Source organism: Callithrix jacchus, chromosome X (genome assembly GCF_049354715.1).
Source record: "Callithrix jacchus isolate 240 chromosome X, calJac240_pri, whole genome shotgun sequence".
NCBI lineage: Eukaryota > Metazoa > Chordata > Mammalia > Primates > Cebidae > Callithrix > Callithrix jacchus.
In genome coordinates, this window is record NC_133524.1 from 55608884 (window position 1) to 55635342 (window position 26459).

At 40.3% G+C, this 26459-nt stretch overlaps 1 protein-coding gene across 2 annotated transcripts; it reads left to right on the forward strand.

The window, feature by feature from the left end:
* Window positions 1–9493: 9493 nt before the first annotated feature.
* On the forward strand, window positions 9494–13215 carry LOC100415579 (putative G antigen family E member 3). Of its 2 annotated transcripts, none has more exons than XM_008989375.4 (5): window positions 9494–9581; window positions 10513–10604; window positions 10892–11000; window positions 11731–11856; window positions 13102–13215. In XM_008989375.4, exons 2-5 carry the CDS (start codon window positions 10521–10523, stop codon window positions 13116–13118), a joined length of 336 nt encoding a protein of 111 aa, XP_008987623.1. In that variant the 5' UTR covers window positions 9494–9581; window positions 10513–10520; the 3' UTR covers window positions 13119–13215. The 2 variants fall into 2 exon arrangements, with proteins under 2 accessions (XP_008987623.1, XP_008987624.1); XM_008989376.5 differs by lacking the exon at window positions 9494–9581 and adding an exon at window positions 9723–9776.
* The last annotated feature ends 13244 nt before the right edge of the window (window positions 13216–26459 follow it).

A 26459-nucleotide genomic window follows, 5' to 3' on the forward strand; every position in this document is an offset into this window, starting at 1 on the left:
GGGAACAACCAAATACATGCAATAAAAAATGATAAAGGGGAAATCACCACAGATTCCACAGAAATTCAAACCATCATCAGAGAATATTACAAACAACTCTATGCACATAAACTAGTAAACCTGGAAGAAATGGATAAATTCCTGGACTCCTGTGTCCTCCCAAGCCTCAACCAGGAGGAAGCGGAAACTATGAATAGACCAATAACAAGGTCAGAAGTCGAGGCAGGAATTAAGAGCCTACCACACAAAAAAAGCCCAGGTCCAGACGGGTTCACAGCTGAATTGTACCAGACACACAAAGAGGAGCTGGTACCATTCCTTCTAAAACTATTTCAAACAATCCAAAAAGAGGGAATACTTCCCAAACATTTTACGAGACCAACATCATCCTGATACCAAAACCCGGCAGAGACCCAACAAGAAAAGAAAACTTCAGGCCAATATCCATGATGAACATAGATGCAAAAATCTTCAATAAAATATTGGCAATCCGAATGCAACAGCAAATCAAAAAGCTTATTCACCATGATCAAGTAGGATTCATCTCGGGGATGCAAGGCTGGTTCAACATATGCAAGTCTATAAACGTAATTCACCACATAAACAGAACCAAAAACAAAAACCACATGATTATCTCAATTGACGCAGAGAAGGCATTTGACAAAATTCAACAGCCCTTCATGCTAAAAACCCTCAATAAACTCGGTATCGATGGAACGTATCTGAAAGTAATAAAAGCTATTTATGACAAACCAACAGCCAATATCATACTGAATGGGCAAAAACTGGAAGCATTCCCTTTGAAATCTGGCACTAGACAAGGATTCCCTCTTTCACCACTCCTATTCAATATAGTTCTGGAAGTTCTAGCCAGAGCAATCAGGCAAGAAAAAGAAATAAAGGGTATTCAAATAGGAAAGGAGGAAGCCAAATTGTCTCTATTTGCAGACTACATGATAGTATACCTAGAAGACCCCATCGCCTCAGCCCAAAAACTCCTGAAACTGATAAGCAACTTCAGCAAAGTCTCAGGATGTAAAATCAATGTGCAAAAATCACAAGCATTCGTCTACACCAACAACAGGCTTAAAGAAAGCCAAATGAAGAACGAACTGCCATTCACAATTGCTACAAAAAGAATAAAATACCTTGGAATACAACTCACAAGGAACGTAAGGGACCTCTTCAAGGAGAATTACAAACCACTGCTCAACGAAATCAGAGAGGACACAAACAGATGGAGAAACATTCCATGTTCATGGTTAGGAAGAACTAATATCGTGAAAATGGCTATACTGCCCAAAGTAATTTACAGAATCAATGCTATCCCCATCAAGCTACCATTGACTTTCTTCACAGAACTGGAAAAAACCACCATGAACTTCATATGGAACCAAAAGAGAGCCCGCATAGCCAAGTCAATTCTAAGCAAAGAGAACACAGCGGGGGGCATCATGCTACCGGATTTCAAACTATACTACAAGGCTATGGTAATCAAAACAGCATGGTACTGGTACCAAATCAGAGATATAGACCAATGGAACAAAACAGAGGCACCGGAGGCAACACAACATATCTACAACTATACAATCTTTGATAAACCTGATAAAAACAAGCAAGGGGGAAAGGATTCCCTGTTTAACAAATGGTGTTGGGAAAACTGGCTAGCCATGTGCAGAAAGCAGAAACTGGACCCCTTCCTGACACCTTACACTAAAATTAACTCCAGATGGATTAAAGACTTAAACATAAGACCTGGCACCATAAAAACCCTAGAAGAAAATCTAGGCAAAACTATTCAGGACATAGGAGTAGGCAAGGACTTTATTAACAAAACACCAAAAGCATTGGCAACAAAAGCCAAAATAGACAAATGCGACCTAATGAAACTCCACAGCTTCTGCACGGCAAAAGAAACAGTCACTAGAGTGGATCGGCAACCAACAGAATGGGAAAAAATTTTTGCAGTTTACCCATCTGACAAAGGGCTGATATCCAGAATTTACAAAGAACTCAAGCAGATTTACAGGAAAAAAACAAACAAGCCCATTCAAAAGTGGGCAAAGGATATGAACAGACACTTTACGAAAGAAGACATATATGAGGCCAACAATCATATGAAAAAATGCTCATCGTCACTGGTCATCAGAGAGATGCAAATCAAAACCACATTGAGATACCATCTCATGCCAGTTAGAATGGCGATCATTAAAAAATCTGGAGACAACAGATGCTGGAGAGGATGTGGAGAAAAAGGAACACTTTTACACTGTTGGTGGGAGTGTAAATTAGTTCAATCATTGTGGAAGACAGTGTGGCAATTCCTCAAGGCCTTAGAAATAGAAATTCCATTTGACCCAGCAATCCCATTACTGGGTATATATCCAAAAGACTATAAATCGTTCTACTATAAGGACACATGTACACGAATGTTCATTGCAGCACTGTTTACAATAGCAAAGACCTGGAATCAACCCAAATGCCCATTGATAATAGACTGGATTGGAAAAATGTGGCACATATACACCATGGAATATTATGCAGCAATCAGAAATGATGAGTTCGTGTCGTTTGTAGGGACATGGATGAATCTGGAGAACATCATCCTCAGCAAACTGACACAAGAACAGAAAATGAAACACCGCATATTCTCACTCATAGGTGGGTGATGAAAAATGAGAACACATGGACACAGAAAGAGGAGTACTAAACACTGGGGTCTATTGGGGGGAAAAGGGGAGGGCCAGTGGGAGGGGGAGGTGGGGAGGGATAGCCTGGGGAGAAATGCCAAATGTGGGTGAAGGGGAGAAGAAAAGCAAAGCACACTGCCATGTGTGTACCTACGCAACTGTCTTGCATGCTCTGCTCATGTACCCCAAAACCTATAATCCAATAAAAAATAAAAAATAAAAAAAAAAAGAAAAGCACACTGCCATGGGTGTTCCTACGCAACTGTCTTACATGCTCTGCTCATGTACCCCAAAACCTAAAATCCAATAAAAAATTAAAAAAAAAAAAAAAGAAATAGAAGTTGCTAAGAGTTAAAGTTGTGACATGTAGTTGAAAGTACTGAAGAGGCAATTTTACATGCAAGGTGTGTAAAGAAAGTAAAATGTGTTTTTGGTAAAAGATTATAAGAAGTCATGGGAATGCGGATTTTTTTCTGCATAAAATTTTAAAGGTTTATTTTAAGTAAAAAGAAAAATGTACGCCTGTAATCCCAGCCAGCACTTTGGGAGGCCAAGGCGGGTGGATCATGAGGTCAAGAAGTCGAGACCATCCTGGCCAACATGGTGAAACCCCGTCTCTACTAAAAATACAAAAAAATTAGCTGGGCATGGTGGCATGTGCCTGTAGTCCCAGCTACTTGGGAGGCTGAGGCAGGAGAATTGAGTGAACCCGGGAGGCGGAGGTTGCAGCGAGCTGAGGTCGCGCCACTGCACTCCAGCCTAGCACCTGGTGACAGAGTGAGACTCTGTCTCAAAAAAAAAAAAGTTTAAAGATATAACAAGTCATGGAAGATGTATAAAAATTAATTGTAAGCAATTCTGTGGGTGAATATTTTGGCTAAAGTTAAAGGGGTATTCAGCTTTTCTGTAAATTAAACATTGGAATAAAAGCACAACAGGTTTTTCTTAGAGCATTGATCTGCTCTTTCACAAAAAAATGTAAAGAGTTACAAAAGGTTTGTAAGAATCTTACCTTATGGTTAAACATTAAAATTGGGATGATAGGTCTATAAGGTTTTATTAAAAATTGAATTTAAAATTAATAGTACATTAGCATAAAGGTGAAATTTGGCTTATATGGTATAAAATCATACAGGAAGCATTATCAAATGTGAAATAGTGTTTTGCTTTCTTTGGACTAAATTTGCATAAATGTATTATTGGTATATGTTCCAAAGTTATGGGAAACCCCTATAATTCTAATATGACTTAGTATATATCATTAGCGATTATAGTTGTCACATAAAATCATTGTATGCCACAGAGGTAACAAATTTCCTTATCAATTGTGGCTTTAATAATGGCTGTCCTAAAACTTTTTATCATACACATAAAATTGTTTTCTTGTTTTAATTTTCTTTAAAAGGTGGTTTACAATTAACTAGCAAGCGTTCTTAAATGCAGCTTTCTGATAACTTTGGAAATTGTAACATTAGAATACAGGAAACAGCTTTCGGAACTCTCAGTAAGAGCTAAAATATTCATGAATATCAAGCAAAACCAAAACAGGAGTCAACTAAATTCGCTAAACTAATAAAAAAGTGAAGTAATATTTTAACTTTGCTTAAAATGCTACTGGTCCTTTGTGTTGCTTTTCAGAGTCAAGGAAACTTTTCTTTTGAGCTATTTACAGCTTGTAGAAATTGAGTAAAATATACTTCTGTGAACAAAATTTGGAGCATATTTGTTTTTCTCCGATTTCTCCGGAATTTGGAAAAAAGTTGTGAGTATTCTTAACTTATGGCAATATAGTTATTTTCATAAGTGCAGTAAGAATCTGTTCTCTTTTGTTTAACAGGACACGGTTGGAGAAATTGGTTATTTTACCAAGGCTTTGACTGGAATGATGTGTTTTCCTTTAGGGAATTAAACTTGACATATAGAGCCAATAAAAACCCCATGGGGTACTGGCCTCATACGTTGCCTACAACAATCCCTATGGTGAGGAAAGAATGTCATTTGCTGACAGGTCCAGAAGCTTCAAGTTATCTTGGGACCTCAAGAGGAAAAAATGTACCCAGCTTATAGGTATTTAAGGCTGCAAGCCTATGGTTGGGTTCGGCTTTAAAAAAAAAGTCTTATCTGAAATTCCTTCTATGGAACAGAGTTCCATCAGAGGCAATTTAAAAAGTTTTTTGTGAAAAATAATTATTCTTACTGCACTTTATACAAATAACCATGCCAAGTATAATAACACAAATCTGTCTTACCGTGATTTGTCTTTAGTAAAAATAGAAAACTGGGAAGAGAAATATTATGTTTTAAAAGCTATGGTGTACTTGTTATTAGATTCTAGTCTCATCAGTTATTTTTAAGTTTGTTTCTGCAATTTAGGCTAACCCTGCTTATTCCTGTGAATGAACCAGTGATCTCTGACTGTTGCTCAGAAGAAACAAGGGGGATGGGTAATGTAAAAAATGTATCAGTATTCTAATTCTGGGCACATTGCAATCAGCTAACAACCCCATACCAGCTTAGTTTCAACAGTTGCCCAGTTCATGAAAAGCCTGAATTAGTTTACTTGGAATAATTTTACTTATTTTGCTTTGCTCTTGTGGAATATATAGCTGTTATACTCTTTGTGAGTATAACAGCTATATTCAGGACAAGCTTACTGAATGTTTTCTTAAACACTTATTAATCTTCCAGATATCACCTTTTGTCAAAACTCAAGAGTTATGAATGGACATTGCCATACTGATGTTTTCTGACTGAGCTCCTCTCTACCTTGAATGCAAGAGACCCTTATTGTTAGGCGGGAATATCATAGCCCCTATTCAGCCTGAAGAAATTACAGAAGATGGACCTTCATCAGAGGTGTGTGAACCAGAGCAACTCTATCTTAAATAGGAGCTGGGTAAAATGAGGCTGAAACCTACTAGGCTGCATTCCCAGACAGTTAAGGCATTCTAAGTCACAGGATGAGACAGGAGGTCAGCATAAAATACAGGTTGTAAAGACCTTGCTGATAAAACGGGTTGCAGTTAAGGAGCCAGCCAAACCCACCAACAGCAAAATGGCAATGAGAGTGACCTCTGGTTGTCCTTACTGCTACACACCCATAGGCAGGCAAGCAGCAGCTCTTGGGGCTGCACTGTCTGTGGAGTAGCATTCTTTTATTCCTTTACTTTGTTAATAAAGTTGTTTTCACTTTGAAAAAAAAATACAAGTGCAGAAACATACATATATGAGTACAACCATTAATTAGAAGAAAACAATCTTACACATTTAATATTATTACCATTTCTAGGTCTCTTAATTCCTTTGTTTAGATCAAAATTTCTACCTGTTTTTATATTCGTTCTATAAGAAGGATGTTGCTTAGCATTTCTTGTAACATGATGTACTGGGCACTGTTCTGTTTTGTTTTTCTCTTTTAAGTTCTGGGATACATGTGCAGAATGCACAGGTTTGTTACATAGGTATACATATGCCATGGTGGTTTACTGCACCTATCAACCCATCATCTAGGCTTTAATCCTCATATGCATTAGGTATCTGTCCTAATGCTCTCCCTCCCCTTGGATGGGGTTTTTGTGTCAGGATCCTTTTTGTTGATGTTGATGTTATTGCTTTCTGTTTGTTAGTTTTTCTTCTAACAGGCCCCTCTTCTGCAGGTCTGCTGCAGTTTGCTGGAGGTCCACTCAAAAGTCTACTTGACTGGGTATCACCAGCAGAGGCTTCAGAACAGCAAAGATTCCTGACTGATTCTTCCTCTGAAAGTTTTGTCCCAGAGGGTCACCGGCCTGATGCCAGCTGGAGCTCACCTGTATGAGGTGTCTGTTGACCCCTGCTGGGTGGTCTCTCCCAGTCAGGAGGCAGGGGGTTCAGGGACCCCCTTGAGGAGGCAATCTGTCCCTTAACAGAGCTTGAGTGCTGTGCTGGGAGAAACTTACTTTTGAGGATCCGCTGCTCTCTTCAGAGCCTGCAGTCAAGAACATTTAAGTCTCCTGAAGCTATGCCCACAGCCGTCCCTTCCCCCAGGTGCTCTGTCCCAGGGAGATGAGAGTTTTGTTGATAAGAACCTGACTGGGGCTGCTGACTTTCTTTCACAGATGCCCTGCACAGTGAGGAGGAGTCTGGAGAAGCAGTCTGACCACAGCCATTTTGCCATGCTGTGGTGCATTCCACCCAGTCTGAACTTTCTGGCCTCTTTAACACTGTCAGGGGAGAACTGCCTACTCAAGCCTCAGTAATGGCAGATGCCCCTCCCCCTACCAAGCTCCATAGTCCAGAGTTGACTTCAGACTGCTGTGCTGACAGTGAGAAATTCAAACCAGTGTTTTATAGCTTGCTGGGCTCCATGGGAGTGGGACTTGCTGAGTGAGACTACTTTACTCCCTGGCTTCAGCCCCCTTTCACAAGGAGTGAACACTTCTGTCACACTGGGGTTCCAGGCACCACTGGGGTATGAAAAAAATTTTTTAAATCCCACAAACTGCTTCAGCTAGCTCAGTTTCTGCCAAACAGCCGCCCAGAATTATGCTTGAAATACAAGGTCCTGGTGGTGATGGCACACGAGGGAATCTTCTGGTCTGTAGATTGCAAAAACCATGGGAGAAGCATAGTATCTGGGCCATCTAACAGTCCCTCATGGCTTCCCTTGGCTGAGAGAGGGAAATCCCTGGCTCCTTGCCCTTCCCAGGTGAGGTGATGCCCCACCCTACTTCTGCTCGCCCTCCATGAGCTGCACCTGCTGCTTACCAGTCCCAATGAGATGAACTGGGTAACCTCAGATGGAACTGCAGAACCCCCTGCCCACCTTCTGCATTGGTCTAGCTGGGTGCTGCAGACTGCAACTCTTCCTATTTGTCCATCTTGCCAGATCTGCTCCCCAACCCTACCCCCCACGTCCTCCACCACCCCTGCAACCATTCCCTATGAATTTGAAAATAGTTTTTTTTTCTAATTCTGTGAAGAATGTCATTGGTAGTTTAATAGGAATATCATTGAATCTATAAATTGCTTTGGTCAAGTTGACCATTTTTACAATATTGCTTTCCCTGTTCATGAACATGAAATGTTTTTCCATTTCTTTTTGTCATCTCTGATTTATTTGAGCAGTGTTTTATAGTTCTCATAGTAGAGGTTTTTCTCCTCCCTAGTTAGCTGTATTCCTAGGTATGTTATTCTTTTTGTGGCAGTTGTGAATGTGATTGTGTTTCTGATTTGGATCTGAGCTTAGAAGGCTATTGGTGTATAGAAATGCTCCTGGTTTTTACATTAATTTTGTATCCTGAGATTTCCTGAAGTTGTTGATCAGATCAAGGAGCTTTTGGGTGGAGAGTCTGCGATTTTTTAGGTATAGAATCATATTTTTTGCAAACAGAGTTTGACTTCTGTGAAAATCATAGTGGAGTGAAAGCAAACATCTGTCTGCAATGGAATAGAACAATAAAAATGCCAGAGAATAAATTTAATTTGAATGTGAAGAACTAATACGAAGGAAATAACACAATCATAGCCAGGGATATGTTAAAACCTCTTGAGGAATTGAGGAGTGGATTTTTCTTAGAGAGATTCTAAAATAGAAAGATGGGTATTGTCCCTAAGTTAAGATGTAATTTAAAAAGAATAGCTGGTATCTCAACACTAGGAATATCTTAGCACCTGATCAAATGATTCTGAAGTTCATCTGAAAGACAAAGGTGTCAGAAGAGATAGAAAAAGAGAAAGCAATGAGGGAGGGCAAGCATTATTTCACATTTCAAATATAATCAAGCTACAGCAATTAAAATATTATAGTAGTGGACAGGAATAAGCAACCCAAGGGAAGAAAATGAAATGAAGAGAGTTACATACAAAATTGAGTGGCAATGTAAGTCACAATAAAAGAGCCATCTCAAAACAATGACTGAAACAGGGATTCCACAAATAATGTTGATTCCCTACCACTTTAATTTTGTACAGATGGATCAATGATTTTTGAATGTACAATAATAGAACAAAAAACCATGAATCAGCTGGGCGTGGTGGCTCACACCTGTAATCCCAGGACTTTGGGAGGCCGAGGTGGGTGGATCATGAGGTCAAGAGATCGAGACCACCCTGGTCAACATGGTGAAACCCCGTCTCTACTAAAAATACAAAAAATTATCTGCACACGGTGGCGTGTGCCTGTAATCCCAGCTACTCAGGAGGCTGAGGCAGGAAAATTGCCTGAACCCAGGAGGCGGAGGTTGCGGTGAGCCGAAATCGCGCCATTGCACTCCAGCCTGGGTAACAAGAGTGAAAGTCCGTCTCAAAAAACAAAAAACAAAAAACAAAAAACATGAATCTCTTATTGTACTGGAGTGGGTAAGATCATTGCAAGCATGACAGCAGAAAACGATTTATGAAAGCATATGTAATATGGGTATTAAAATATTTAATATTTACTTCTATCATGGTGAATTTTTCTGAAACACATTCTTCTCTTAGAGTAACCTGGGGCTCATATTCTCCAAAGCCATTGGAAGTGAAAGAAAGTTTGGGTGGGGGAAAAAGAAAAGTGCTTTGCAAGTTCGTTTTCACTGTCAGGAGGGCTTGTGGTTTAAGTTCTCCACAGAGGTAGGAAAACTTCAGTCACGTGGTGAATGCCCCACTCAGTGCGCATGCTGCACAGACCTGTTGCTGGGCATGTCTGTTACTGCGCATGTCTGTCTGTTGCTGCACGTGCCTGTCTGTTGCCGCACGTGCCTGTCTGTTGCCTCACGTGCCTATCTGTTGTCGCGCATGTCTGTTGCCACGCATGTCTGTTGCTGCGCATGCGCCTTGCAGCCCACCTTCTGTTCACGTAGAGTTCTGCAAGGAAAGTCTTGTGTTCATTCTTGCCGCTGTCTTCATTCTTTCTCACTGACTGAGACTCAGCCGGTAAGTCCACAGATGGGTCTTTCGGGGAATTTCGTTGTGAGTGAATGTGAAGAGAAGCCAGCGGGCTTCAGACAGGTCCTGCCACACGGTCCGAGGCTTTTGAGGTAAAAGGGCCTCGCCATTGTTGTCCGGCTCCTCCCAGGTCTTGAGGCTGCCATGGGCTTTGTTGTGGCTGGGTTAGGACATGGGCGGAAGGTGAGCCGTGGAGGGGAGAGATCACATGAAGCTGGGGCGAGTGTTGGGAATGCTGTTAGAGGTGTTTTGAGTCCAGAAAACTCCTGGAACTCTCTGAGGGAGGACAGTTTCCAGACTCCTCAGTACGGACGTTGTGGGTGGTAAGGAAGGGGCTTAGGAACTGGGAACGCTGTGGGCTGGTGACTGTGGCCCCAAGGTCTGAGGAGTGCTTGGCCGAGGTGTCTCGTGAGCATAAGCTTCACTATGTTTTACAACTTCGCACTTCTGCCATGGACGTCATGGGAGGAAATGGGTGAGACTGTGTATTCCAACAAAACTTGATTTTGGGAGTAGGTAGATGGTTGGGGGGGTTGAATGGGCCTAGTAAATTAGAGTGGGACGAAAGCTGTGGTCACTTCGGTTTCAATTCTCAGTCCATATTTTCGTAAACATCTTCATGATGGTGAGTCTAATTGTGAAACTTTTAGGAAACTTAGGAAAGCCCTCTGTCTTTTACTATGGCATTAAGGTGATCTCTATACCTGTTAGACTATGATATAAACAAATCTGCACTTAGTTTGATTGGAAAGTATCATACTTATTGTCCTGTGACTCATTTAGAAAATATTAAATCAAAATTTTGAAAGTACAAATTACTGTTTTGCCATGGAATGCATATATATATATATATATATATATATATATATATGGCTAAGTTCTTACACACATTTTCCATATAACAATATTCTATTTTCAGTGGGAACTATGAGTGAGCATGTAAGAACAAGATCCCAATCCTCAGAAAGAGGAAATGACGAAGAGCCTTCCCAGCCAGTTGAACCTGTGATTGTGAGTCCTTCAACATTTGATGTTTTCTATTAACAATTTAGTTTTAAAAATATTTTTGAGCTAGTGTACATGAACTGATACATGCCTTCCATGGTAATAAAAAATGATAATGGTATCTCATGAAGGAAACTTTGGTTCAGAAGTATGATATCCATTGATGTGGATATGAATAGTTTACCCTATATATAACTGTTGGAAAATGTCATTAGACTTATAATTAGATGCACATATGCATTGTGTGTATTTATATTACAGACTTTTTCACACACACACACTTATACCCTTAGGTCCAGCAGCCCACTGAGGAAAAACGTCAAGAAGAGGAACCACCAACTGAAACTCAGGGTATTGCACCTAGTGGTGTGATCGAAAATGAAGGAGCACCTGCTGTTCAAGGTAAAGGGAGAATGAAGGATACTGATTATGGGTGGTGGAGGTGTATTTATGCATTATATTTTATGACATACCCGTTACAGGAAGAAAGAAAACATTGGGAAGGAATCTTAAACATTTCCTACTGCTGCTGTGGGGAGAAGTGGGACAAGGACACAGAAAAAGCCACAAAACTTTTCTACCGTTTTGACGGAGGCTTTTTATTGATTGGGTATTTGCATAGTTGCCATAAACCTTTGAGCGTTTTCCAGAGCTCCTGTGTGGTTTGTTCAGCCAGTTTCTGCCTTTTTTTTTTTAATGTTTCTGTGGAAGAATGGCAGCTTGTAGCTTCCTAGTCTGTCATTTGCTGACAGCTCATGTATTTTTTTAAGATACTTTTTCCACACATTTATTAGTGCTTCCTCATGCCATATAATATACTAAGTGCTGGAGATGTCAGTGCTAAATTTCTGCATAAAACTAGTAGTCTAGTAAGACTGACTCAAAGAAATCACTGATTTATTGTGCTAAGTATAATGAGTACAAAAGGGACAAGTAAGTTGTCTAGGGCCAACTTTGGGAAAGGAAAGGGCAGTCTCCGAAAACCTCTGCTTTCCTGTTTTTCTGGAAACAGAATCCTGAAATAATTAGGTTACAGGTTTTTATTTCACAATGATGAGGGAATAAATACTAACTTTTCCTCGTTCATAGTTTATGTTTTAATTTGTAAATTGATGACATTTTTATCTTTAAGGGCCTGATGTGCAAGCTCTTCAACAGGAGCTAGCTCTGCTTAAGATAGAGGATGAGCCTGGAGATGGTCCAGATGTCAGAGAGGAGATTCCACCCACTTTTGATCTCACTGAAGTGCTGGAAGCAGGTATGTTATTCAATAAGATGCAAATTATAGGGTTTCTATTTAATGTGACACAGATAAAATTACTGATATTTTAATATCATACTTCACATATAAAGATTCTTCAAAGGTATTTAAGACCCCAGATGCCTGCCTTACACACTATTGGAGATAGAGGGCCAGGTGTGGTGGCTCATGTTTTTAGTTCCAGCACTTTGGGAGGCCAAGGCAGAAGGGTTACTTGAGGCCAGGAGTTCAAAAGATAGAGAAAAATTGGGTCAAAGCTAGTTATGATAGGAAAGATATGAAACATGCTAGGAGAGTAGATTTCGAGTGTCTTCACAGTTGATTGAAGTAATGCACATATTATTTAGCTTGGCTGAGCCATTTCACAATGTATATATATTTTAATACATCAAGTTGTATGTGATAAATATCTAAGATTTGTGTCATTTTTAAAAGAAAGATATGAAAATGTTTCTGACTTTTGAATGTAAGTCGTTTAACTCACAGCCAATAATTTTCAGATTCTTCACTTTGATTTTGATTTTCAGATTATTTATTTGCATAAAGGCCTGTTTTTAACAAATACATAACATGTTTAAAGTAAGCCATCAGTTTATATTATGTTCTTAACTGTGGTGGTAGTGATTTAAAGCTAGCATGGATATTCAGTTTACTATATAAACTGAAATACTTTTCATGTCAAGAGGCAGGAGTACTGGTGAACTTAGTGACAAATGTTCACTCTACCTAAAGCAGCTATGTAGTAGCTAAAGTAGTCCAAAGTACCATCTTTACACTTTTTCACAAGAGACACAAAACAAATGTAATACTGACTTTTCTGTTTACTTTACTTAGGCAGTTCTAAGCATATTCTATATGAGTGTTACTTCATATCAATATATTTAAATGACACTTTAAAATACCTTTTTTTCTTAGGTTTTTGTTTGGTTGAAATTTTACTGAAAGAATATGTATTTTTTTGCTTTTCAGTTATAAAATAGATTCACTTGATTTAGTTTATTCTGAACTTGAACAGTCTCTTTGTTTCCTTCTTGTACCAGAAAAAGTGGCGTGGATTAAAAATTTGTTAACATGCCTGGAAGTTTTCCTTTAGAGTTTATTCAAAGGATAACTGGATGTAAGCTGAAGGGTCACCCTTAAGGTTCTTATTTTAGTTAATCAACATTGTAGTTGTTCACTTCTAGTGTCATCTAAATAAAAATCTGCTGAGTAACATGCCCTAATTTTATATTTATATTATAGGTGATGGGCAACCATAGGTTTAAACCAAGACAAATGAAGACCAAACCCAAGAATGTTGTTCTTATGCTGGAAATTTTACTGCTGACATTCTCTTAATAAAGTTTTACAGTCTTCTGCAGAGTTTTTGCATATTTTTGTTAAACTTATTTTTAGGTTTTTAATACTCTTGAGAATTGTATCTATTTTGAAAGTTTAAATCTTGTGTTTGAGGAGGTATACAGAGATAAAATATTGGTACATTGATTTTCTATTATAGGTAGATAGTGAGCTGGAAGCTTTCCTAGGGGGATGCCAGCAGCTGCATAGATAGAAAAGGTTACCTGGGGCCAGGTGTGTCCACCATGGGTGTTCCACCTCCCCCTTTTAGCACATACACAGTAAGAAAGAAATGAGGAACATGGGGTAGCTCAGGCTGAGGACCGCTTGCATAATAAGATTAGGTTGGGGGCTGCCAGAGATTCAAACCCTATGCAGATGGTACACCTGTTCCTAACTGGTTGTTTTTACCCTATGTAGATCAGATACTGGTTCCCCACTAACTCTTCTATAAACACCGCTGCATTTCACTGCAGGATGGCAACCCTTTTTTCAGGACCCCTCTCTGTAGCAGAGAGCTGTTTTCTTCCTTTCTCCTATTAAATTTCTGCTCTAAACCTCGCTCTTGGTGGGCCCCTGTCCTTGATTTCCTTGGCTGTGAAACTAAGAACTCTTGTTAACCCAGACCACAAGGCCACTTTTCAGTACTAGCTCTGGGTCTGTTGTATATGGCTTTTATTACATTGAAGTATGTTCTTTCTATCCCAATTGTTTTGAGGATTTGTATCATGATGACATACTGAGTTTTAGTAAATGCTTTTTCAGCATCAATTGAAATGATTAGATGGTTTTTATCCTTCATTCTGTTGATATGATTTATCACATAAATTAATTTGCATATGTTGAAACATCCTTGTATCCCAGGGATAAATCTCACTTGGTCATGATGAGTATTCTTTGTAATGTATTGTTGAATTTGATTTGCTGGTATTCTGTTGAGGGTTTCTGCATCAATATTCATCAGCGATTCTGGCCTGTAGTTTTCTTTTTTTGATGTGTCTTTGGTTTGGTATCAGGGTAATACCAGCCACATAGAATAAGTTTGAAAATACTCTGTCCTCCTCTAATTTTCAAAATAGGGTAGGATTAACATTAGTTCTTTAAATGTTTGGTAGAATTCAGTAGTGAAGCCATAGGTCCTGGGTTTTTCTTTACTGGAAGAACTTTTATTCTGGCTTGTTCTTGTTTCTTGTTATTGGTCTGTTTAGGTTATGGATTTCTTCCTGGTTCAATCTTGAGAGGTTGTATGCATTTAGGAATTAGTCCATTTGGTATAGATTTTCCAATTTATAGGCATGTAGTTGCTCACAGGATCCTTTGAATTTCTGCAGCATCAATTTTAATACCTCCTTTTTCATTCCTTTCTTCCCTCCCCTCCCCTCCCCTCCTCTCCCTTCCTTCTCTCTCTCTCTCTTTCTTTCTTTTTTCTTTCTTTTCTTTTTTTTTGTAGCAGAGTCTTACTCTGTCACCCAGGATGGAGAGCAGTGGCGCAATCTCAGCTCACTAGAACCTCCATCTCCTGGGTTCAAGCAATTGTCTTGTCTCAGCCACCCTAGTAGCTGAGATTACAGGCACCTGTTATCACACCCAGCTAATTTTTGTGTTTTTAGTAGATATGGGGTTTCACTATGTTGTCCAGGCTGGTCTCGAGCTCCTGGCCTCAAGTGATCTGCCTGCCTCAGCCTCTCAAATCCTTTTTCCATTTTGATTTTATTCATTTGTTTTTTTTCTCTCTTTTTTCCTTAGTCTGGCTAATGGTTTGTCAATTTTGGTTAACTTATTTAAAAACAACTTTTATTGCTCCTTTGTAGGGTTTTTTCATTTTAATTTCTTTTATTTCTGTTTTGATCTTTATTCGTCTACTGATTTTTGGTTTGGTTTGCTCTTTCTTTGCAGCTGTTTAAGATGCATCATTAGATTGTTTATTTGAAGTTTTTACCTTTTTGAATATAGACTCTTAGAGCTATAAACCTCTTTCTTAGTACTGCTTTTGCTGTGTCCCATAGGTTTTGGTATGTTGTGTTTCCATTATTTGTTTCAAGAAATTTTTCAATTTCCTTCTTAGCTTCTTCATTGACCCATTAATGATTCAGGAGAAGATCGTTGAGTTTTCATGTATTTGTATAGTTTCTAAAATTCCTTTTGTTATTAATTTCTAGTTTCATTCCATTGTGGTCTGACAAGAAGCTTGATATTATTTCAGTTTTAAAAAATGTTTTGTGACCTAACATATGGTCTGTCCTTGAGAATGATTCATGTGCTGAGGAAAAGAATGTGTATTCTCTAGGCGTTGGATGAAATGTTCTGTAAATATCTATTAGAGCCCTTTGGTCTATACCTCAGATTACGTCTTGTTTTTTTGTTGTCATTGTTGAGTTTCTGTGTGGAAGATCTGTCCAATGCTGAATGTAGAGTGTTGAAATGTCCATCTACTGTTGTATTGGGGTCTATTTCTCTCTTTAGCTCTAATAGTATTTGTTTTATATATCTGGGTGCTCCAGTGTTGAATGCATATATTTTTAAAATTGTTATAGGCTTTTGATGAATTGACCCCTTCATTATTATATAGTGACCTTTTTGTCTCATCTCAAAGTTTTTGTTTTTAAATCTATTTTTAATTCTTTTTTTATCTTTTAATTTCAGCATACATGTGTTGCAGGTTTGTTATACAGGTAAACATGTGTCAGGTAGGTTTGTTGTACAGATTATTGTGTTTTCCAGGTATTAAGCCTGGTACTCAAGAAATATCTTCCCTGATCCTTTCCCTTGTCCCATCCTCCACTCTTTGGTAGGTGCCAGTGTCTGTTTTCCTTTGTGTGTCCATTTTTTTTCTCATTTTTAGCTCCCACTTATAAGTGAGAGCATGCAGTAATTTTCTGTTTCTACATTACTTTGCTAAGTATAATGACCTCCAGCTCCATCCATGTTCCGTAAGTGGATATAATGTCATTTTTTTTATGGCTGCATACTATTCCATAGTATATATGTGCTACATTTTCTTTAGCCAGTCTACCATTCATGGGCTTTTAGGTTGATTCCAGGTCTTTGGTGTTATTAATAGTGCTGCAGTGACCAAACACATGCATGTATCTTAATGATAGAACAATTTATGTTCTTTTGGCTATATACCCTGTAATGGGATTGCTGGATTGAACATCAGTTCTGTTTTTTGGTCTTTGGGGAATCACCAAACTGTTTCCCACGATTGTTTACGGCATTTAGTGCTACAAATTTCTCTCTTAATACTGCTTTAGCTGTGTCCCAGAGATACTGGTACGTTTTCTCTGTGTTCTCATTAATTTCAAAGAACTTTGTTATTTCTGCCTTAATTTTGTTATTTATGTAGTTTTCAGTAGCAAGCTGTTCAGTTTCCATGTCATTGTACAGTTTTGAGTGAGTTTCTTAATCTTGAGTTTTAATTTGATTGAACTGTGGTCTAAGAGACTGTTGTAATTTCCATTATTTTGCATTTGCTGAGGAGTGTTTTCCTTCTAATTATGTGGTCAATTTTAGAGCAAGTGCTATGTGGTGCTGAGAAGAATATATATTATTCTGTGGATTTAGGTGGAGAGTTCAGTAGATGTCTATTAGGTCCTCTTGGTCCAGAGCTGAGTTCAAGTCCTGAATATCCTTGTTAATATCCAAGACAGAGGTCTTGTTGATTAGTCTAATATTGACAGTGGGATGTTAAAGTCACCCACTGTTATCGTGTGGGAGTCTAAGTCTCTTTGTAGGTCTATATGAACTGTTTTATGAATCTGGATGCCCCTGTATTGGGTGCATATATATTTAGGATAATTAGCTCTTGTCATTGCATTGATCCCTTTACCATTATGTACTGCCTGTCTTTGTCTTTTTTGATCTTTGTTGGTTTAACATCTGTTTTATCAGAAACTAGGATTGCAACCCATGATATTTTTTGCTTTCCATTGCTTGGTAAATATTCCTCCATCCCTTTATTTCAAGGCTGTGTATGTCTTTGCATATGAGATGAGTCTCCTGAATACAGCACACTGATGGGTCTTGACTCTTTATCCAATTTGCCTATTAACCTTAAATGTAAATGGGCTAAATGCTCTAATTAAAAGAGGTTAATATTGTTATGTGTGAATATGATCCTGTAATCATGATGCTAGCTGGTTATTTTGCACAGTAGTTGATGCAGTTTCTTCATTGTGTCATTGGTCCTTATATTTTGGTGTGTTTCTGCAGTGGCTGGTACCACTTTTTACTTTCCATATTTAGTGCTTTCTTCAGGAGCTCTTTTAAGGCTGGCCTGGTGGTGACAAAATCCCTTAGCATTAGCTTGTCTGGAAAGGATTTTATCTCTCCTTTGCTTATGGAGCTTAGTTTGGCTGGATATGAAATTCTGGTTTGAAAATTCTTTTAAAAATGTTGAATATTGGCCCCCACTCTTTTCTGGTTCGTTGGGTTTCTGCAGAGTGATCCACTGTTACTCTGATGGTCTTCCCTTTGTAGGTAACCTGATCTTTCTCTCCAGCTGCCCTTAATAGTTTTCCTTCCATTTTAACCTTGGAGAATCTGAAGATTATGTGTGTTAGGGTTGCTCTTATTGAGGAGTATTTTAGTAGTGTTCTGTATATTTCTTGAATTTGAATGTTGGCCTGTCTTGCTAGGTTGGGAAAGTTCTTCTGGGTAATATCCTTGCTTCCATTCTCCCGGTCACTTTCAGGTACAACAATCAGTCATAGGTTTGGTCTTTCCACAAAGTCCCATATTTCTTCCAAGCTTTGTTCATTTCTTTTCATTCATTTTTCTCTAATCTTGTCTTCGTGCCTTATTTCAGTAAGTTGATCTTCAGTCTTTGCTATCCTTTCTTCCACTTGATCGATTCTGCTATTGATACTTGTATATACGAAGTTATCATGGTGTGTTTTTCACCTGCATCAGGTCTTTTATATTCCTCTCTAAACTGACTATTCTAGTTAGCAGTTCCTGTAACCTTTTATCAAGGTTCTTAGCTTCCTTGCATTGGGTTAGATCATGTTCCTTCACTTCAGAGGTGTTTTTTAATTACCCACCTTCTTAAGCCTACTTCTCTTGATTTATCAATCTCATTCTCTGTCTAGTTTTGTGTCGTTGCTGGAGAGGAGTTGGGATCATTTGGAGGAGAAGGAGCATTTTGGTTTTTGGGATTTTCAACATTTTTACTCTGGTTTTCCCTCATCTTTGTGGATTTATCTACCTTTGGTCTTTGAGCCTGATGACCTTTGGATATGGTTTTGTGTGGGGGTCCTTTTTGTTGATGTTGATGTTCTTGCTTTCTGTTTTTTAGTTTTTCTTCTAATACTCTCCATTTCTGCCAGTCTGCTGGAGTTTGCTGGAGGTCCACTCCAGACCTTGTTCACCTTGGTATCACCAGTGGAGGCTGCAGAACAGTGAAGATTGCTGTCTACTTCTTCCTCTGGAAACTTCATCTCAGAGGGGCACTGGCCTTATGCCAGCCTGATCTCTCTTGTGTGAGGTGTCTGTTTACCCCTGTTGGGCAGTCTCTCCCAGTCAGGAGGCAGGAGGGTCAGGCACCCACTTCAGGAGGCAGTCTTTCCCTTAGCAGAGCTGGTGCATTGTGCTTGGAAAATCCCCCTTGTCAGGATCAGCTGCTGTCTTCAGAGCTGGCAGGCAAGAAAGAGTAAATCCACTGAAGCTGTACCCACAGCTGCCCCTTCCCCAAGTGCTCTGTCCCAGTGATATCGTAATTTTATCTGTAAGCCCTTGACTGGTGCTGCCGCGTTTCCTTCAGAGATGCCCTGCCCAGTGAGGAAGAATCTAGAGAAACAGTCTGGCCACAACTGCTTTGCTGTGCTGTGGTGACTTCTGTCCAGTCCAAACCTCCCACCCTTCTTAGCACTGTCAGGAGAAAATGACCTACTAAAGCCTCAGGGGTGGCATAAGCCCCTCCCCCCACCAAGCTCAATCATCTTCAGACTTCAGACTGCTGTGCTGTATTTCTTAGCTTGCTGGGCTCTGTGGGAGTGGTACCTGCTGAGGAAGACCACTTGCTCCCTGGCTTCAGCCTCCTTTCCCGGAGAGTGAACAGTTCCATGTCTCTGGGGTTTCAGGTGCCACTGGGGTAAGAAAAATCTCTGGCAGCTAGCTCAGTGTCTCCCAAACAGCTGCCTAGTTTTGTGCTTGAAACCCAGGGCCCTGGTGGTTTAGGCACATGAAGGAATCTCCTTATCTGTGGATTGCAAAAACTATGAGAAAAGTACAGTATCCAGTACCACTGTCCCTCACCACTTCCTTGGTTGGGAGATGGAGGTCCCCTGGCTCCTTGCACTTCCCCAGTAAGGCAGTGACCACCCTGCTGCTTCTTACCCTTCATGGGGTACACCCACAGCCTAACTAGTCCTAATGAGATGAACTGGGTACCCCAGTTGGAAATGCAGAAATCCCCTGCCTTCTGCACTGGTCTTGCTGGGAGCTGCAGACTGGAGCTGTTTCTATTCGGCCATCTTGGCCACTCCCTCAGTTTTATATTTAGAACTTTAAGGGTCTCTTGTCAGGATTATCTAATAGTAATGAATTCCCTTTGCACTTGCTTGTATGAAAGTGATTTTTTTTCTCCTTTGCTTATGAAGCTTAGTTTGGTGGCATATCAGATTCTTGGTTGGATTTTCTTTTCTTTAAGAATGCTGAAAACAAGGCCCAGTCTCTCCCGGCTCGTAAAGTTTCTGCTGAGAAAACCACTGTTAACCTGACGTGATTTCCTTTGCATGTGACCTTTTTTCTCTAGCTGGCTTTAGGACTTTTTTTAGCATTGACTTTTGACAGTCTGGTGACTAAATGCCTTGATGATGTCCATGTTGTATAGCATCGTGCCAGTGTTCTCTGGATTTCTTGTATATGGATGTATATCTCTAGCAAGAAAAAAAATTTTCTTGAATTATTTCCTCAAGTATGCTTTTCAGATTGTCTACTTTTCCTCATTTTTTCTCAGGAATGCCAATAATCCATAGGTTTCATTGCTTCACACAATGCCATATTTCTTGAAGACTTTGTTCATTTTTTAAAATCCTTTTTTCTTTATTTTCATCTGACTAGGTTAGTTAGAAAGACCAGTCTTCAAGCTCTGATATTCTTTCTCTGCTTTGTCCAGTCTATTGGTAAATCTTTTAGTTGTATTTTTTTAATTCCTTAAGTGAGCTTTTCAGTTGCTTTAAGAGTTTCTTTGTGTTGATTTTCCACCTTGTCTTGGATTTCATTGAGCTGCCTTGCAATCCATGCTTCGAATTATTTGTGTCATTTCTGAGTTTTCATTTGGGTTAGGGACCATTTCTGGAGAGCTAGAGCAAGCTCGTGGTGGTGTCACTACATTTGGATTTTTTTATGGCACCAGAATTTTTACAGTGGTTCCTTCTCATCTGGAGATGCTTACACTTCAGATTTTTGTAATTATTTTTGTGCAGGTAGAATTTTTTCTTTTCTTTTTTTTGCTCTAATTTTTTTTTACTATTTTTCTTTCTCTTTCCCCTTTCCTAGGTTATGTGACTGTAGAGAATGTTCTGTCAGGTCTTTTGGCTTTGCTTCTATATCTCTATGCAATTCTTTCAGCAGATTTTATATTGGGCTGTGCAGTTCAATCTGTAAGACAGTAGATGGCAGGTATAGGTAAGAGCCAACTGTGGCCAAGATGGCTGAGTATATACTTCATCGTTTATGGAGAGGAGTCCTCGGTTGCTTCAGGCAATGGGTTGATTCATGGAATGCCAATTGGTCTGAGCTTCCTGCTCAGCCTCAGGAGTGTGGGGACCATGAAGTGGGGGAACAAGACCAGGCAGGCCTGCTTACAGGTCTCCCAGTGGCAGGTATAAGCACCAGTGGCCAGGGAAAATCCGGTGGATGGCTGCCAAGCACCCAGTAGTTTGCCTGGGCATGTAGCTGGGAAACCTTGGCCTCAAGTTCTCTGCGTGGGGATGGGGAGTGGCCTAAGCTCTACATCCAGGATAGTGAGTGTTGCAGATGCCTGGAGATGTACCTGGGCATGTAGTGGAGAGCCCCCACCTCCACACCAAGATTTCTGCATAGGAAGGGTGGAGTGACTGAGGCTGCTGCTTTTGGTGAGCAGATGCTCTGGATGCCTGGAGATCTGCCTGAGCATGGAGCAGAGGGCCTCCTGCAACACTATCTATACCCAGAAAGGGTGGGGTGGCCCAGGCTGCTGAATCAGATGAGTGGCTCCGATTTTCATTTGCTTCTTTCATCAATTTATTTGTAAACTTTATGGAAATACCCCCTGCAAACCCACTCACCCTACCACAATATCTGCCCCAACCTACATTTGCAGTTTCATCATTCTCTAATACCTGCACCAGGATTTCTCCAAATGTGGTTCTGCGACCACTTTTATTTGACTGCCTTCAGGAAAGCTTGTTAAAATGCACCTTCCTGGGGTCACACTTCTGATAGGTTGGGCTACAGTCTCTTGGGTGGGGAGCAGGAATCTGCATTTTGACAATTTTGGAATGCTTCAAGACCTGACCTTGCCAGTTGGATGCCAGTTCTATTCCCCTCACAGGCCATATGAATCCTGTCCTTTCTGCCTCAGAATGCCCATCCAGAGCTTCTACATTGATTAGCTTTACCCTCCCTTCCAGAAAAGTTAAAAGGCTATCCTCTCCTTGAAGTCTTCACAGATATTTTGATCTAACTGTTTATAACCCTCTGCCATCATAGCACTGTAGAAAATACATAAACTTGGGGTTAGAACATCATCAGTTTTAATGTAAGAATCATCCTTTCAAGCTGTAGGGACCTCCTGGTCTTAGTTCTTACATCTTTCAAATGGAACCAACTCAACAAGCAGAAAGATGTAGCAAGAATCGAGAGATTGTATGTGAAGCACCTGGCAGGTGGTAAGAACTTGGTCATCACAAGTTATATTCACCCTCGATCTTGTGTGGCACTGTTTCTTCTATGACCTTGACTTCTCTCTGCACTGATTTGGAATTCCCTGGGAAAAGGTGCCTTCTTTTTTGTTACCTCCCAGGAGCACCATGAATGATGCTCTACTTGTAGTATACCCTGAAATGGTTATTCTTAAAGACTAGCTCTCATGACTTGAGAGTTTGTCCTGTGTTAGGTACAATTCTAACACTGGATGTTGACTATGTTATTTAATACTTCCATCAACCCCATAATGTAGGGAGTATTATTATGCCCATTTTAAAGATGAGAAATTGAGGCACAAAGTAGCTAAGGGAAATTGTACAAAATCTCACTGCTGGATGGTAGTGCAAATATTTGAATCCAAGCAAACTTATTAGCCAGTACATTATATTCCTTTCTGAGAGAGTGGACTGGGCTATTGGCGTTTTGCAGAGGTCGGTAGCTGGGCAGAGGTAGGAGAACAACTCTCTCTGCAGATCCAGTGTCTGCACTTTTTCTATTGTTCGACACTGGATCTGCTCAATCCCTCTCTTGATCATGCTCAATTACGTCATGCCAATTTTTTAGTTAAACAATGTTTTATTTAGCTGCTTCCAGTGCCACTCAGGAGCTGACAGGACTAGTGGTATAGTTTTTCTCCTTAAGTTTCTTCCTGAGGAAAAGGAAATGAACAGCATAAGTTAAACAACTGGAGCCTGCAGTTGTCACCAGCTCTGTCTAGGGCTGGCGATAGGAGGGACAGAGTGAAATAGACCTGAGCTATTGTGGCAATCAAGGCTGTTGAATGTCAACATCAATTTGCCTTTGTGATACCAATAGCAGAGGGTTTTCCAGTAAACATTAGATGGAAATCAATGGTTATGATAGAGGCAGTGGGGGCTCTTGGAAAGGAGAAAGGTGAAGGGCACCAATATAAAAAAGCATAGCTTCCTAAGTCAGCTCTGCCAACAACCCAGGCCTCCATCTCCTTATCTATAAAATAAAAACATTGAAAACTAACCCATTGGGAGCCTCAAATAAAATCCAGGAGCAAAGCTGGGATAAGAAAGAAGCCAGGCCTAGGGTCAGTGCCCTTGGGGTCTTCTCTCAGTCTTGTAGCTCCAACGTGCTTCGAGAACTTGAGCAAGCTGTCCCCATGTTCCTGAGGTCACTTCCATTTCATCTGGCTTTCTTCACCCTAAGTCTTTATAAGAGTGCAGATCACAATCCCGGCCTGGCTATGTGACAAAGTCAGCCAAAGAAAGAATAACACTAACAATAGGAATATTAATAGGTGGAATTTTCTGAGTATTGACTAGGTGCCAATCAACTTGCAGTGCCCCAGTTAATCCTCATAACAATCTACGAGATAGATACTCTCATTAATCACGTTTTACACCTGGAGAGACTGATGCCCAGGAAAGTCAGAATCTTACAGAGAATGAGTAAGTTGGATTTAAAACCAAAACAAAACAAAGTCAGCTAATCCAATTCCTAGAGCCTGTGCTTTACTGTCTTCTTACACAAGCTGGGATATGAAGAGCTGTCATAGCAGGCTTCCCTGTAGGGAGTTCAGAGGAGCCTTGGTGACTTGCGCACATCTGCATGTTTTTCTCTCTCTCTCTCTCTCTGTCTCTTCCCACCTCTTTCCAGTTATCTCTTAGTTTTTGTGTTGGCCTCATTATCTATACAGAACATTTTCATAAGCAGGAAACAAGGCATTGCTCAACCCTTATTGTAGAAATTTCTGCAAAAAGCAGACATTTTTTCTTCCCCATGTCTAAATCTCAGTCCCCAAAATGGGTTCTTATTGGCTCTACCAGGATTACCTGCCTGGTAAATCAATCCCTTACACCTAACAGTGGGGTCCGTGATAGCCTAGGCCTCAGCATGTGCCAATACTGGAGGCCGGAAGAACATGCCTATGAGCTCAATGAGGCATTTGGGAGGCAAGAAAACCTCTGTGCAGAACCTTGGCCATTTAATTAACAGTCTAAATGATGCATCAATTCCAAGGGTTCAGTAGAATGGGAAAATCAAGATGCAGTAAATAGGAGGCAGTCTGGAGAGTACTGACAAAAGTTCTGGCCCAATCCAGAGGGACACATACCCATTGTCTCAACTGAGGACAGGAGGGAGGTCATTACCCCCACCATGACCAGTCCAACTCACTTAATTTACCTGCAGGATATGAAGGGACTGGTCTTCTTGAGCTCCATGTATCTATCTGCCCTCTTCCACTAGCATTGCATACTATAAAACTCAAGATGATAAATGAAATTAACTGTCTATTGATTATAATGTGTAGGACCATCTCCAGTCCTTGGAAAGGTTCTTTCCATGACACTAATTGTGGGGGTTGACATGTTTTAGCATGGGACTTGGAGCACAGGGGCCCTGCCTGGTAAAATGACACCAGAACCAGAGCGTGGCTTGACAAATGGTGACTAACTGCTCTGTCAACAACTGCACTGAATTAAATAGTAATGGCAGAGGGGACCTGTGAAGACAGCATATGCAATTATTAGGAACATTTCAGAACATGGAAAAAGCTGCCACCTAAACTTGAAGAAAATAACTTTATTTAATTCTGCTTCAGTCAGCTGAAACATCCCGTCGAAATTTAAGTTTGCCGAACAAGTGAAATATCCTTTCATTTTCAAGGAGATGAGCCTTTCCCTTCATGAGTCCAGCCAGAGATGGCTTAGAGCCAGAACTAGTTTTATTAACCCTGCATATCATTCAACTTCGGGTTCCACAGGGAACAGAAAAACAAAGTTTATCTGACCCCTGAGGCTAGCAAAACAGTTGATGAAACAAAAAACCTTCACAAATAGAAACGGTTTTGTGCCCCAGTCATCTCAGCATCCAGTAGCCTGCCCTTGCAAGGGGCTGGAAGAGGTCACCAGAAGGTTTAGAGGCTGAGGTCTGCTCCAAGTCCTTCAGGGTAACTAACCTGTGGAAAGGGACTACCCCTTGGAGCAGGAGCTAGTTCCCTCTATTCTGGGGACCATAGCTGCCCTGAAGAAGAGGTAGGTGGCATTCTCTGAACCATGACAGCCAGTCTTATCACATCTAGGCTCCTTTCTGAATCTAGACCTGGTAGAGAAGCCTGATGAACAGATTAGAGGCCCTGACAGCTACAGAGTTTCAGGAGTGGTCTGTGTGGCTGAGCTTCTAGGTCTAGATCTGCTTCTCATAGCTTCCCTTCTCTAGCCTTCAGCTTTCTCACCTATTCAACAAAGAGGACAGGCTAAATTATGTCCAGAAACAACATTCTAAGATTTAAATCCTACATCCAACAATGTTAATAGCTTAGATTCAAAAAAATTCAGGGACAGAGACCCAAAAAGAAGTGAGAAAGAGAAGGAATATTAGCACACAGTTTCTTCATAATATGTCACAGGGGTGGAGTGAAGGTAACAGGATGAGCTTGGATGGTTTCTACTCTCTCCACCAAGCATTCCCTGCAAGTAGAGCAGTGGGCTGGAGTTGGATTTCAAGGCTTGCCTGTCTCTTTCTTACTCTATGATCTGAAGCTGACCTGGTTTTTCTATTTGGGCAATGGGCACAATAGACTTAGCTCCAGAGTTTTGGTGAGGATCAATGTGAGGGTCTAGCCTGGATCAGAGTTCAATGTGATTAGTCAGGGTTTCCCAGAGGAAAAAAACTGAAGTTTGTTTATGAAAGCATATACCCTCTCAAGTAAGTGAGCATCTTTTTTTTAAAATTTTTATTGCATTTTAGGTTTTGGGGTACATGTGCAGAACATGCAAGACAGTTGCATAGGTACACACATGGCAGTGTGTTTTGTTCCTTTCTCCCCTTCACCCACATTTGGCATTTCTCCCCAGGCTATCCCTCCCCACCTCCCCCTCCCGCTGGCCCTCCCCTTTTCCCCCCAATAGAGCCCAGTGTTTAGTACTCCCCTCCCTGTGTCCATGTGTTCTCATTTTTAATCACCCACCTTGAGTGAGAATATGTGGTATTTCATTTTCTGTTCTTGTGTCAGTTTGCTGAGGATGATGTTCTCCAGATTCATCCATGTCCCTACAAACGACACAAACTCATCATTTCTGATTGCTGCATAATATTCCATGGTGCATATGTGCCACATTTTCCCAATCCAGTCTATCATCAGTGGGCATTTGGGTTGATTCCAGGTCTTTGCTATTGTAAACAGTGCTGCAATGAACATTCATGTGCATGTGTCCTTATAGTAGAACGATTTATAGTCCTTTGGATATATACCCAGTAATGGGATTGCTGGGTCAAATGGAATTTCTATTTCTAAGGCCTTGAGGAATCGCCACACTGTCTTCCACAATGGTTGAACTAATTTACACTCCCATCAACAGTGTAAAAGAGTTCCTTTT

Bases quoted from the DNA above. Each gene is read 5' to 3' on its own strand.
- LOC100415579 (XM_008989375.4), top strand. From the start codon at position 10,521: ATGAGTGAGCATGTAAGAACAAGATCCCAATCCTCAGAAAGAGGAAAT. The intron at 10,605-10,891 runs GTGAGTCCTTCA...TTATACCCTTAG, and splicing joins AGCCAGTTGAACCTGTGATT to GTCCAGCAGCCCACTGAGGA. The intron at 11,001-11,730 runs GTAAAGGGAGAA...TTTATCTTTAAG, and splicing joins AGGAGCACCTGCTGTTCAAG to GGCCTGATGTGCAAGCTCTT.